We start from the raw sequence: 13,633 nt of genomic DNA on the forward strand, positions 1-13,633 counted from the left end.
GGGTTGACTGGGCTGGGTGTGTTGTTGCTGCATCTGTAGCCGGTGCCGAGGCGTCCGTCCGTTTTCATTCTTACTTTGTTTCGTAGCAGTTAGTTACAACTGAGTGACTTGCTAGGCTATTTCAAAGTGGTAGTTAAGAGTCAACCGCCTTGCTGTGGGTCTGGGCCAGCAGATTTCCTTCCCTAAAGTGAACCAGATGGGATTTTATGACAGTTTCATGGTTACCATTACTGATACTAGCTTTTTATTCCAGATTTATTTAATTAACTGAATTTAAATTCCCCAGCTGCCGTGGTGGGATTTGAACTCACGTCTCTGGATCATTAGTCTAGGCCTCTAGACCTCCTGTTGATTACCACCTACTGCCCTCCCTCAGCCAGTGACAATACCACTACGCTACCGTTCCCCTGAGAGGGCAGACTGGGCCTCGGTTTAATGTCTCATCCGAAAGATGGTACCTCTGACAGTGCAGCACTCCCTCAGCACTGCACTGGGGTGTCAGCCTAGCTTTATGTGCTCAAGTCCCTGCAGTGGGATTTGAACCCACAACCTTCTGACTCGGAGTCAAGTGTGCTACTAACTGAGCCACAGCTGACTTCTTTTGGGACTTTTTAATTTTTTTTGAAAGGCAGCAAGGGCTGAAAAATGCATTTTTTCACTTAATTAAATTTGTTATTAGTTCTGAATGCATTTCTCCTTTATTTCATAGCTCTTTTAATTGCCCACAATTCATTGCGAACTCCACAGCCTCGCTCCCAGAGGCTGTAAGAAGCGACAAAGCCGCTCCTGGATGGGAATTTCGAGCCAGATGCCTCCACTAACACCACCAGGAGGGTGTTGCACTGTAAATTAGCGCTGGGCTAAAAATCTTTTGCCCCTCGCATGTATTTTTGCCCGGTAACGGTATGACCATTTTCAGCAGCCGTAAACCCGAGGCCGCGGGTTCTTCTCAATTTCCAATTTCTAGGCCATTGTCTTGTAACTGAAACCTCGGGGCAATGTTACAGAAGTTGAGGCCAGAACACCTAACTCATTTAAGAAATGGTTCGGTGCCCTAATGGGGAGATAGCAGGTCTCATAGAAGACTGAGATTGAATGGTAAAAGGATCATCTTTATCTGACCTGTCTTATGATGTACACATTAGAATGCTGTTGTTAATCTGGAGTATATTGATCCTTAATAAAGAACGTGGTTGCAAAAGGGAAAACATACTTACTATAAACTTAATCTTGATTTCTGTATTTTTTAAATAAAGTTAAATCTTGATATTAAATGCAACTAAATATTTGGAGCATCCATCTTGTTTTCCCTGACCATCGAATAGCCATACAAGTATTAGCACAAAAAAGTTTGCTGTTTAATTATTAACATGTTAACTATTTTCAGGCTTCTTGATGAAGGGCTCAGCGGCCTGTGTCATGGACTAAAGGAAAATGGTCAGCTGTTAACGCTAAGCATGTGTTACTGTAATCTGGGACCTCCAAGTGGATCGTTATTGGGAGATCTTGTCGCCAAAACTGCTATTAGGTAATCTAAACTCTTCTGGGAGTTATGTACCTTTTTATATATGTCCTGTATTAGGCTTTGGCAACAGAAGTATTTTATAAATGACAGTAGCAGAACTGTAACTATTGCTTTAGGCACCATTTACAAAATGGAGGTGCTCGAACATTCTGACTGTTCATAAGAATGTTCAAAAGTATGGAATGGGGGCGGGGGGGGAGGGGAGCCATTCAGCTCATCCATTGCCTCCACAGATCACGCACAATTAGTTCTATCACGGAATCTGTCCTATGCATCCAATCTCTGAAGGGAGCCAGCTAACCAACCGCTTGCATGAAAATCAAGTGGTGTGAAGTTTCATCCTGATCCCCGAAAAGAAAGACTTGCATTTATATAGCGCCTTTCATGACCACCGGAGGTCCCAAAGCACTTTACAGCCAATGAAGTACTTTTGAAGTGCAGTCACTGTTGTAATATAGGAAAGGTAAACAAGTCCACACACCTCTATGACTCTATAGTAGAGGGGTCAATAACCAGGGGACATAGTTTCAAGGTAAGGGGCAGGAGGTTTAGAGGGGATTTGAGGAAAAACTTTTTCACCCAGAGGGTGGTTGGAATCTGGAACTCACTTCCTGAGAGGGTGGTAGAGGCAGGAACCCTCACAACATTCAAGAAGCATTTAGATGAGCACTTGAAACGCCATAGCATACAAGGCTACGGACCAAGTGCTGGAAAATGGGATTAGAATAGACAGGGTTTGATGGCTGGTGTGGACACGATGGGCCGAAGGGCCTCTTTCTGTGCTTTATAACTCTATGACTCTATGACCGCCAAGATATCAGGCAATCTTGCATCCCGATGCTGAGAGGCTCCTGGATAGCACGTTTAGCGAGTTGTTCACGCCTCAGGGTAGGGCTGCACAGGGAGTGACCATCAGGCGGAGCAACAAAGGCAGGCAGGTAGTGCAGGGAACCCCTGCGGACATCCCCCTTTCAAACAAGTATACCAAGTTGGATACTGTTGAGGGGGATGACTTACCAGGGGAAGGCAGCAGCAGCCAGCTTCCTGGCACCAGGGAGGCTTCTGCTGCTCAGGAAGGGAGGAAAAAGAGTGGGAGAGCAATAGTGGTAGGGGATTCTATCGTAAGGGGAACAGATAGGCGTTTCTGTGGCCGCAAACGTGACTCCAGGATGGTTTGTTGCCTCCCTGGGGCCAGGGTCAGGGATGTCACTGAGCGGCTGCAGGGCATTCTTAAGGGGGAGGGTGAGCAGGCAGAGGTCGTGGTCCACATTGGGACCAACGACATAGGAAGGAAGGGGGATGAGGTCCTGCATCAAGAATTTAGGGAGCTAGGTAACAGATTAAAGAGCAGGACCTCAAAGGTTGTAATCTCTGGATTACTCCCAGTGCCACGTGCTAGTGAGTATAGGAATGGGAGGATAGAGCAGATGAATGCGTGGCTAAAGAGTTGGTGTAGGGGGGAGGGTTTTACTTTCCTGGATCACTGGGCCTGCTTCTGGGAAAGGTGGGACTTGTACAAGTCGGACGGGTTGCACCTGAACCAGAGCGGGACAAATATCCTTGCGGTGAGGTTTGCTAGCACTGTTGGGGGGGGTTTAAACTAACTTGGCAGGGGGATGGGATACAGAGGGGAGCTGAAATAGGGGGTGATGTGCTGCCAATTATAGAGAAAAAAACAAGTCAGCTTGGTAGACAGGGCAAACATATAAGGGCAAGGCTGGATGGCATCTATTTTAATGCAAGGAGTCTTGCAAATAAGGTGGATGAACTGAAGGTGTTGATAAACACATGGGAGTATGATATTGTTGCTATCACGGAGACATGGTTGAGGGAGGGGCAAGACTGGCAGCTCAATATTCCGGGGTACAGAATCTTCAGGCGAGACAGAGGGGGAGGTATAAGAGGAGGGGGTGTCGCAATATTAATTAAGGAGTCAATTACTGCAGTAAGGAGGGATGATATATTAGCAGGTTCCTCTAATGAGGCCATATGGGTGGAGCTTAAAAACAAAAAGGGGGCAAGCACTTTGCTGGGAGTGTACTATAGGCCTCCAAACAGTCAGGGGGAGATAGAGGAACAGATATGTAGGCAAATCTCAGAGAAATGTACAAATAATAGGGTAATAATAATGGGGGATTTCAACTTCCCCAATATTAACTGGGATAGTCAGAGTGTGAAAGGCTCAGAGGGTGTAGAATTCTTAAAGTGCATCCAGGAGAGCTTTTTGAGCCAGCATGTAGAAAGTCCTACAAGAGAGGGGGCGGTACTGGACCTAATTCTAGGGAATGTGGCTGGCCAAGTGGAAAAAGTGCTAGTAGGTGAGCACTTTGGTGACAGTGACCATAATATGGTAAGATTTAAGGTGGTCATGGAAAAGGACATGGATGGGCCGGAAATAAAGGTTCTAAATTGGGGGAAGGCCGATTTTCATAGGATAAGGCAGGATCTGGCCAAAATGGACTGGGATCAGCTACTTGTAGGAAAATCCGCATCGGAGCAATGGGAGGCTTTCAGAAGGGAGATTGAGATCATACAATGGCAACATGTTCCCATAAAGGTCAAGGGTGGTTCCAAAAGCCACAGGGAACCTTGGATGTCAGGGGATATACGAGAATGGATTAGGAAAGAAAGGAGGGCTTTTGGCAGATACAAAAGGCTAAAGACGGAGGAAGCCCTAGAGGAGTACAAAAAGTGCAGGGGGATACTTAAAAAAGAAATTAGGAGATCAAGGAGGGGCCATGAAATAGCACTGGCGAGCAAAATAAAGGAAAATCCTAAGATGTTTTATAAGTATATTAAGGGTAAGAGGATAACTAGGGAAAAAATAGGGCCCATTAGGGACAAAAGTGGCAATCTGTGTGTGGAGCCGGAAGATGTAGGAGGGGTTCTAAATGAATTTTTTGCATCTGTTTTCACGATGGAGAAGGACGATGTAGACATAGAAATAGGGCGGGGGGACTGTGATATGCTCGAACATATTAACATCGAGAGGGAGGAGGTATTGGCGGTTTTAGCTGGCCTAAAAATGGATAAATCCCCAGGCCCGGATGAAATGTATCCCAGGCTGCTGGGTGAGGCAAAGGAAGAGATTGCGGGGGCTCTAACACATATATTCAGGACCTCTCTGGCCACAGGGGATGTGCCAGAGGACTGGAGAACCGCTAATGTAGTACCATTATTCAAGAAGGGAAGTAGGGAAAAACCGGGGAACTACAGGCCAGTGAGCCTAACATCAGTGGTAGGAAAATTATTGGAAAAAATTCTGAGGGACAAAATTTGTCTCCACTTGGAGAGGCAAGGATTAATCAGGGATAGTCAACATGGCTTTGTCAAGGGAAGAGCATGTCTGACTAATTTGATTGAATTTTTTGAGGGGGTGACTAGCTGTGTGGATGAGGGTAACGCAGTGGATGTGGTATACATGGATTTCAGTAAGGCCTTCGATAAAGTCCCGCACAGGAGACTGGTCAAGAAGGTAAGAGCCCATGGAATCCAGGGTGCCTTGGCACATTGGATACAAAACTGGCTTAGTGGCAGAAGGCAGAGGGTGATGGTCGAAGGTTGTTTTTGTGACTGGAAGCCTGTGGCCAGTGGGGTACCACAGGGATCGGTGCTGGGTCCCTTGCTGTTTGTGGTCTACATTAATGACTTGGATATGAATGTGAAAGGTATGATCAGTAAGTTTGCGGATGATACAAAAATTGGTAGGGTGGTAAATAGCGAGGAGGGTAGTCTCAGTCTGCAGGATGATATAGATGGGTTGGTCAGATGGGCGGAACAGTGGCAAATGGAATTTAACCCAGAAAAGTGCGAGGTGATGCACTTTGGGGGGACTAACAAGGCAAGGGAATATACAATGAATGGTAAGACCCTAGGCAAGACGGAGGGTCAGAGGGATCTGGGTGTGCAAGTACACAGATCCCTGAAGGCGGCGGAACAGGTGGATAAGGTGGTAAAAAGGGCATATGGGATACTTGCCTTCATTAGCCGAGGCATTGAGTATAGGAGCAGGGAGGTTATGATGGAGCTGTATAAAACACTGGTTAGGCCACAGCTGGAGTACTGTGTGCAGTTCTGGTCGCCACACTACAGGAAGGATGTGATCGCGTTGGAGAGGGTGCAGGGGAGGTTCACCAGGATGTTACCAGGGCTGGAGCGCTTCAGCTATGAGGAGAGACTGGGCAGATTGGGTTTGTTTTCCTTGGAGCAGAGGAGGCTGAGGGGGGACATGATTGAGGTGTACAAAATTATGAGGGGCATAGATGGGATGGATGCTGAGGAGCTCTTTCCCTTAGTAGAGGGGTCAATAACTAGGGGGCATAGATTCAAGGTAAAGGGCGGGAGGTTTAGAGGGGATTTGAGAAAGAACTTTTTCACCCAGAGGGTGGTTGGAGTCTGGAACTCACTGCCTGAAAGGGTTGTGGAGGCAGGAACCCTCACAACATTTAAGAAGCATTTGGACGAGCACTTGAAATGCCACAGCATACAAGGCTACGGACCAAATGCTGGAATATGGGATTAGATTAGACAGGGCTTGATGGCCGGCGCGGACACGATGGGCCGAAGGGCCTCTATCCGTGCTGTATAACTCTATGACTCTATGGCCTAGATTTTCAGTATAGACAGTTTTGGGGCGCTAACCTTAGCGCCCGCCCGAAGTTAGCGCCCGCCCCAAAGTAGCGCCCCGTTGCCGGAAATTCAGTGGCTTCGCCCTAAGAGAGTAGTGGAGCACTAAAAGAGGCGTTCCACTACTATCTTTAGGCGCTAAGCCGGCGGTGCAGAGCGCAACACCCGAGCTCGGGCGCAGCGCACGGCAGACACTCTGGTGCCAGTGAGCTCTTAAAGGGGAAGGGTGCATGTGTTTTTTTCAAAGGCAGAGTCTGGGGGCGAAAAGAAGAAGAAGATGATGAGGAGGAGGAGGAGGAGGAGGAGGAGGAGGAGGAACCGTTCACAACAACACATGCAGACTGCCTTCTATAGAGCAGGAGGAGGGCCCTTTAATTTGCGCTCCCCAGGGTGTGTTGCGTTCCATTTTACAAACGGTCTGGACGCCAGCCGCACAATGGGGCGATCCAACTGAAGTTTGGATTCGGGGCGGCCAAAGGGCGTTGCACGAGGATGTGACGTCATTTTCTGCGCGCGCATCCGGGCGGCCGCTAAACTTTGCGCCGGCGCTAACGGGCAACTTAATTTGGGGCGGGGCGCAAACTGCGCTGCGCCCGGCCGCTACACGCATAGCGCCCGAAAATCACTTCTCTTAAGGCGCTAACTGCTGGCGCAAGCAACTGAAAATCTAGCCCTATGACTCTAATATCAACTCTGAGCAGTTGCAACTAGGGAACATCATAAAGCAAGAAAAACTTGCATTTATGTAGTGCCATTTGTGACCTCAGGACTTCCCAGTGACCTCAGGACTTCCCAGTGACCTCAGGACTTCCCAGTGACCTCAGGACTTCCCAAAGCGTTTTACAACCAAAGAAGTACTTTTGAGATGTAATGTAGGAAATGTGGCAGCCAGTTTGTACGCAGCAAGGTCCCACAAACAACGATGGAATAAATTACCAGATCAACTATTTTAGGTGTTGCTTGAGGGATAAATGTTGGCCAGTTCAGCAGGAAAAATGCGATCTCCTGCTTACAAAGAGAGGTCCTCACAATTTTGTACCATAGGAAGACGTGCCACTTTGCAAATTGACAAATAAACAGCCACCATCAGTTGTCCATTTTCACCCACTGTCTTTGAACAGTTCTGTTCCTATCGTGCATTAATGTTTTATTGTCCAATTTGTAAAGGTCAAAATGCTCACTTTGTTTCCATTGTGGTGCTATACTCTTGTTGCATATGAGGCAGTAACCTTTATGACAGCCAAAAAATAAGACATTGCTTCAGTTGATTGGATCTACCCTCTTGTAATTGGCTCTCTGGGTGTTTTTGTCAACTGGTAGAATTCAATTAAAGGCCTTCTAAATGAGACTCAATCTTAACATGCTATATATCTATTTTGAGTGCTAGATTTGTACAAAAATGACACTGTAAATGTAGCCCTTACTGTACATAATGTTTCTATACATTTCTGAATATTTTATTACTAAATACAAAGGATATTTCAGTTCGCCTTTTAAACTCTGCAGTATTCCTTGCTTGTGCACTACGTACACATATGTGTCATTGATGTAAATAGTCCTGTTTGATAAAGGTGCAGTTTGTATTTCCATGACCCATATGAGATACAACAGTGCTCCCCTTTGAATGTCCAATCTTGCCAACTTGCATTCCATTTGTGGTCTCCTTTTGCACACCAACATTTCATGGGCTCTCCTGGGAATGTATTATCCACAGGATATTCTGCCATAGAACATCTGGAGATATTTATCAACAGTAAGTGTTAGTGGGAAATGTGGGCTTTCCTGGCAGAATCTGAAGAACATTAATCAGTGGCTCCATTCTATAAAAGCATTTGAAATTATTTTATTCTTGGCATTGACTGCTAGTGTCACAAAAAGAACAACAATGATTGGAAAAATTAAGAACAAATGGGTATTTAGCTTTATTTAACCTTGTGACCGTCACAATATCTGAATAGTTATTAACACCTTAACATAAGCCTACTCCGTTATCAGTCCAGTTGGAATAGTAAATGTAAACCCTTAGGGGGAAAAATTCAGTTGGTAGCGCCACCCATTAGCGCCTTAAGAGGGCACTAAGTGGGGCGCAAAGCAACTGGCGCAAAGCAACTAGCGCCCGGGCGCGGCGATATCTGCGCCTCTCGCGAAATTGACCGGACATTTTGCGGCGGCGCTAAACAATACCGCCCGATCTCCTGTGCACACAGATCTTGACATTATTCGAGAGTGCAACGCCCTTGGGGCGCCCTGGACAGGAAATTGAGTGGCGCCCCCCTCCCTTCCGCCTGGCGCAACCAACGACAGGTTGACTGGAATGTTTCCCAGTCGCTGTGGGGCTGGGGGGGGACGCTATTCAAAGGGGGCCTCTTCCTGGCTTTTGTGTGGTAGCCATTTTTGCACCACTCGTTCTGAGAGAGAGATTTTGAGAGCGAGAAAGAGAGACTTCTGCATTGAGTCAATGATGTCTGAGGTAGTTTTGGCTTCTGACCATAACTTTGCAGGTACTTTGCTTTTTGACCTTCATAACTTTGATTGCCTAGATACTATGGGGGCTGCAATGGATGGGAACGTCGTCCTTCTCCATCACATTCGGAGGGCACAGAGATGCAGAGAGAGAGTGGCAATCATGGCCAGACGGAGGAGGGCCAACAGGCCTCGGTACAGGAGACCTTACCCTCCCAGGGTTTTTCGCCAACAGTTCACCTGCATTAATATGTCTGAGGAGCACTGTTTGCGAAGGCTGCACTTCAGCAAGGAGGTGGTCACTGAGCTCTGCCACCTGCTTCAGCCAGATCTGCAGCCTCAACTGAGGAGCAGGACGTCTGTCAGTGGCAGTGAAGATAACAGTGGCTCTCAACTTTTATGCCACCGGCTCATTTCAATCAGCTACTGGGGTCATTGCCAATATCTCCCAGTTCGCGGTGCATTGCTGCATCCGTCGGGTAACAAATGCCCTCTTTTTAAAAGGAGACGAGAGTACATCTCTTTCCCCATGACCCCAGACAAGCAGCAAGAACGCGCAACGGGCTTTGCGATGATAGCGGGCCTCCCCATGGTGCAGGGCACCATTGACTGCACGCATGTGGCTTTGCGGGCGCCGCAAGAGAATGCCGAGGATTTCCGCAACCGAAAGGGCTTCCATTCCTTAAACGTCCAGTTGGTCTGTGACCACAGACAGCTGATACTCGCTATCAATGCCCACTTTCCAGGCAGCAGCCACGATGCCTTCATCCTGCGCCAGACTTCTGTGGCAGACCTTTTCCAGGCACCGCATCACCCAGGAGGTTGGCTTCTCGGGGACACGGGATATCCTGTGTGCACCTGGCTGATGACACCGCTCCGTTCGCCCAGCACCCCTGTTGAGCTACGATACAATGAGAGCCATCAAGCTACCAGGAACATCGTTGAGCACACAATCGGCGTGCTCAAGCAACGGTTCCGCTTTCTGGAGGAGCCCTGCAGTACTCTCCTGAGCGAGTCTCCCACTTTGTTGTTGTGTGCTGCATGCTGCGTAACATGGCAATCCTCAGGACACAGCCAATGCCACCAGACATTGGAGCACCAGCAGAGGAGGAGGATGAGGAGGATGATCATTAGCAGCACCAAGGCGGGAGGGAGGCACAAAGTGGAAGGGCCGTCCGTCAAAGGCTCATAGCAAGTCGCTTCTAGGCCCCCTCTGAGGGAATGGCTTCTGCCATTCAAACAACCTGAATGAAACCATCCCGCAACCCCTAAGCCGGTCAAGGCAACAATGAGTGCAAAGACCAAACATGTACATTTTGAATAAAGACAATTCTTTATTTCACAAACTCTGTGTCTCATTTCCGCATGACAAAGTAATAGAAAGAAACACAAAAAAAAGCAGTCATTCACATAACTGGCTCTCACAACCTGGAGACAATGTCCAAAACAGTTACAAAAATTTGACCACGAACGTCGGCTTTAAATAAAACAATGAAAAACATTTTGCCACACCTCCTACTTTTTGCCCTTCGAGGGTGATCTGCTTCCCTTGTGAAATTCCCCCCTTCCCACCCAGCAGCTCCTCCGTAATGGGACCCCAGTGGCTGGAGCAAGGCTGGGGGAAGGCTGCGGTTTGTCAGAAACTGAGACTGCAGTTGCCCTTGAGGGTCGGCCTGGACCAGCTCTAGGCCTGGAGGGCCCGGCTGCTGACTGCACCAACTCTGCATGGGCGGCAGCAGTCTGTCCTACAGGTGGTGGCAACTGCAGTGGAGAAGTGCCAGTGGTGGCAGCAGGAATGCTGTCATCTTGAGAGAGGACAGCAACTCCCTGCTCGACCGACACACTGGCACTCCCACGGGGCAGCACTTCAGCATCCGGAGCAATCTGATGGAGCACAGATTGCTGGCCTGCTGCGGCACGGTGAGAGCCCCGGGGAAATGTGCCCGATCCAGCGAGGGTGGCAGCAGTCAGTGCTCGCGTGGCCTCAATCTGCGTCTGCATGAGACCAGCCATTGACTGCATTGCAGCACTAAGCATTTGCGTGGCAACCGCCTGTGCTACAGCGAAGTGCTCCACACTCCTTGCCAGTGATTCAATGGATTCGGGCAACCTTGCCACTGCAGCCATGAGCTCAGTGTGCCTGTGCTCCGCCTGGGCGCTCATTTCAGCGAGGACCCGCTCCTCCTCTGCGTCCAGTGCAGCAGGACTCGAGGCCATACTCTCCCTCCAGGGAGAAGGCCCCCGAGCTTCCCTACCCCCATCACGTTGCTGCAGCCCGCTGGGTCCTGGAGCTTCACCCTCATCAGACCATTCCCCCCTGCTCCCTTTCAGGGAAGGCGTGTTCCCAGTGTGGGCATGGGCTGCCGCGGTAGAGGGTGGCGCTGATGGTCCGGCTTCCTCTTCCTCCTCGCCTTCAGTTTCACTCCCACTAGCAACTTGAGGGCCCATCTCCTCACCTGGTGAATCACCATCTGAAAGCAGGGAGGTACAAGAGTGGCTTTAGCGTGAGGACAGGGTGGCAGCAAGGAAGACAGTGCAGCGATGTACTGATTTGGATTGAAAGTGTCAAAGGCTGCTGTTGTGAGGAACAAGTGGAAGGAGAGAGGACAAAAGAGTGATGACCTTACCATTGCTGTCCAGAACAGGGTCAGCGTCTCCAGTGGTGATGGGACCAATCACCCGGCTTGCTACAATCCTGTGGACGCGCTCCTCAAGATCGTTGAAGGGTTGCAGCTGAGGCCGCCCTCCACCGGTCCGTTGCTGTTGTCTCCTATTATGAGACAGCTTGGCCTGCAAGAAAAAGGACGGCTTCTGAGTAAATATGCAGCCATGGTCTTGCCTGAAATGCCTCCCATGGTTGAATAGCCCTTACTGTATGCAAAGTGTGGAATGTGCGTGTGTGTTTGATGAAAAGGCCATAGGTGTTGGATGAGTGTTGGGCATTGGGGCTTTCAAGACCCTCTGGCCATAAAATTAGGTTGAGATGGAGGGATAAAGAGGTTTTGAAAAAAAGGCACTCGCCCTGATGACCCGAGTGAGGTCGTTGAACTTTTTCCGACATTGGAGATGGGTCCTAGGCACCATGCTGCTTGAGGACACTCTCTGAGCCACCTCCCTCCACACTCTTCTGTACTCGCGTGGCAAAGGCCTCCTGCCACTCTCTGGGTACAGAATGGATCTTCTGCGCTCTACCCAGCAAACCAGAGCCTCCAAAGCCCGCTCGCAGAAGTGCTGTGCTTGCTCCCTGGCCCTTTCCATAGTGTCTGGCTGCTAGATTTAGCCACAGGTCTGCCCAGGCCGAGATTCAAGGCCCCAGTGAGCAGGGTGTGGCTGCAGAGCAAGACCGACCCTCCCCTTTAAGAACTGACCGGCGCCAGTGTGTGTTCAATCGCTAACTGACACTACCTGCGCTGTGCCCGTCCTCTGAGGTAGCGCCTCGCTCCTTAGCCTTAGCGCCTTAAGAGAGGTGTGTAGCGCCTGATTTAGCACTCCAATCACCTCCAGGGGCGATAAAAGCCAAGTTTGCTGTCGGAGGCGATAATTAGCGCCAGGCGCTAAACTTTGCGCACCGCCAGTAATGGCGCCCCATATGGGGAGGTACCGAATTTTTCCCCCTTACAGTCTGGATTATAAAGACAATTCATTAAAATATTTCTGTTTCTTTTTTTAACTTGTTATTGTAAATTGATTACAAATTATATGTATGTTCTCCAAATTTAAAAATAATTTGTCCAACAACACTTGCTATGTCATAAGGGGCTAGAAATTCATTATAGCCCAGGAATGGGCGGTATCATTAGAAAAGTTGGAGAATTAGTGCCAGGCGCTAATGCTTTAGACTGCATGCAAAATTCATGCTCACTGCTCAAAAAAATGATTGGAGCGCTAATTCAAGTCTTTGGCCTAGAAATTCGGTTGGTTGCGCCAGCGATTAGCACCTAAAGAGCCCGAGATTTGGGGCGTTACCCAATTTTCGGACGTGCGCAGTGATCCTAGCGCATCCTACCATATTGAGTAGCCTGTGAGCGCCGGCGCTAAGTCTTTGTGCCCGCTCGCGGGCGCAGCCAGATAATGACGTCATTTCATTGTGCAACGCCTTTTTGGCACCCCGTACCAGAAATTCAGTTGCGCCCCCCTCCGTTCTGCCTGGCGCTATTTGTGACAGTTGGATGGAACGTTACCAGGTCCTTCTCAGACTCGGGGAGCGCTCTTTAAAGGGGTCAGCACTAGTATAAAACCGGCAGCCATTTGGCCTGGCCATACTGCTCGCTGCTGGAGAGAGTTGCAGACCTTCAGTTACGCAGACTTGTTCTTATTGAGCCAGAGGAGCCTTGGGACTTTCAGCCCTGTCCAGAACAGTTGGATCCAGAAAGCTGACTGCATCTTACTCGTCGGCCAGAATAATGGGAGCTGCTTTGGAGGGGAACGTCATCCTGGTTGAACAACTGGCAAGGGCACAGAGACGGAGGGAGAGAGGGCCGGGATTGGCCAGAAGGAGGAGGGCCAATGGACGTCGCCAAATCCGACCATACGCTGCCAGGGTTTTCAGGCAGCAGGTCTCGTACCTTACCATGTCGGAGGAGCAGTGTCTGCGAAGGCTCAGATTTGGTAAGGATGTTGTGACTGAGCTGTGCCACCTGCTTGCTGGGGATCTGCAGCCGCGGATACGGTGCAGGACCTCTCTGTCGGTGGCCGTGAAAGTCACTGTTGCGCTCAACTTTTACGCCAGTGGATCGTTTCAGGCAGCAGCTGGGGACATATCAAATATCTCTCAATTTGCGGTGCATTGCTGCATCCGGCAAGTGACAGCTGCCCTCTACAAAAGGAGGCGCGAATTAATCACCTTTCCTGTGACCCTGGAGAAGCAGGGGGAGCGCGCACAGGGCTTCGTGGCTATTGCGGACTTCCCCATGGTGCAGGTGGCCGTTGATTGCACACCCGTGGCTTTGCGGGCGCCATTACAGAATCCGGAGGAGTTCCGTAACTGAAAGGGGTTCCACTCCCTTAATGTGCAGCTGG

At 49.3% G+C, this 13,633-nt stretch overlaps 1 protein-coding gene across 4 annotated transcripts in view; it reads left to right on the plus strand.

The window, feature by feature from the left end:
* LOC147115573 (uncharacterized) overlaps positions 1-13,633 on the plus strand; it is a 120,915-nt gene that overhangs the window by 38,031 nt on the left and 69,251 nt on the right. For all 4 annotated transcript variants that reach the window (XM_085989928.1, XM_085989929.1, XM_085989930.1 and 1 more), the window contains exon 4: positions 1,388-1,528. In XM_085989928.1, the coding sequence (XP_085846054.1) occupies positions 1,388-1,528 (141 nt within the window). The remainder of the gene's footprint in view (positions 1-1,387; positions 1,529-13,633) is intronic.

The sequence above is a fragment of the Somniosus microcephalus genome, chromosome 6 (assembly GCF_052327205.1).
Source record: "Somniosus microcephalus isolate GS21.2 chromosome 6, FLI_Smic_1.0, whole genome shotgun sequence".
NCBI classification, from domain to species: domain Eukaryota; kingdom Metazoa; phylum Chordata; class Chondrichthyes; order Squaliformes; family Somniosidae; genus Somniosus; species Somniosus microcephalus.